We start from the raw sequence: 854 nt of genomic DNA, 5'->3' as shown, positions 1-854 counted from the left end.
CCCGCCACAGCCGATTATGGCGGCGGCGGCGGCGGCATGCTGGCGCTGACTCAGGTGGCCATCTCAGCACCGGTTGTGCTGCCTGCGCCGGGGCCTCGCGGGATGTCCGAGGAAAGCGACGGCGGGGCGGATGACGGCACGGGCCTGGTGCTGTCGTGCCGCGTGGATCTGCAGACCGGCGCCCTGACGCTCGTCAGTTTGGGCGCTGCGGCGGGCAGGAGCAGCGCCGCAGGCGGCGAGGAGGGCTACGATGACGACGATGGTTATGATTATGATTACGGCTCGGCGCCGGTGACACACGCCACTGGGTTCGTGTCGCTGGTCCGCGGCGCTGGCGCTGTCGCCGGCGTCGAGACTGCGACCAGCGGCGCCGTGAAAACCGCCGCGCTCGCGGCGCGCCTCGCCGCCTTCCTCCCGCCGCCGCCAGCAGCGGCTGCTGCTGCGGTGGCGGCGGCGACGGCGGCGGCAGTGATCGGAGAGGTTGCGGGCGTGGACGAGGACTGGCGAGCGTCGGGCTACCTAACACACCCCTGCCAGATCGACGCGGCGCTCCACCTGGGGGTCGCGCCGCCTGGGTCTGGGGCCAAGATACCCGTCGCCCTCGGAGCCCTGCACGCGCCCCTTGGCCCGGCCGAGCCCGGGCGCCCGGCGCGCGCCGGCTGCCTGGCCGGGCCGGCGGCGCCCAAGGGCGGCACGGGAGTCGCCAGCTTCCACCTGGCTACCTCCGACAGCTCGGCTGCCGGGGCTGGGGGCGGCGTCGTGCTGGAGGGTCTGGAGACACGGGTGCTGGGCGCGGCGGCCTCGGCGCGGCCGGGCGCGTCGGCGGCGGCGGCGGCGGCGGCGGGCGTGGCGGG

At 76.0% G+C, this 854-nt stretch overlaps 1 protein-coding gene across 1 annotated transcript in view; it reads left to right on the top strand.

Moving 5' to 3' along the window:
• Positions 1 to 854, top strand: part of MNEG_8875 (type I polyketide synthase) — a gene marked incomplete at both ends in the record, with an annotated part of 11,790 nt that overhangs the window by 4,925 nt on the left and 6,011 nt on the right. The window contains one exon of the mRNA XM_014042653.1: positions 11 to 846. Within this exon, the coding sequence (XP_013898107.1) occupies positions 11 to 846 (836 nt within the window). The remainder of the gene's footprint in view (positions 1 to 10; positions 847 to 854) is intronic.

Source organism: Monoraphidium neglectum, assembly GCF_000611645.1.
Source record: "Monoraphidium neglectum strain SAG 48.87 unplaced genomic scaffold scaffold01742, whole genome shotgun sequence".
NCBI lineage: Eukaryota > Viridiplantae > Chlorophyta > Chlorophyceae > Sphaeropleales > Selenastraceae > Monoraphidium > Monoraphidium neglectum.
Note: the sequence above shows the minus strand (reverse complement) of the source record. Positions and strands in the feature narration are given on the sequence as shown.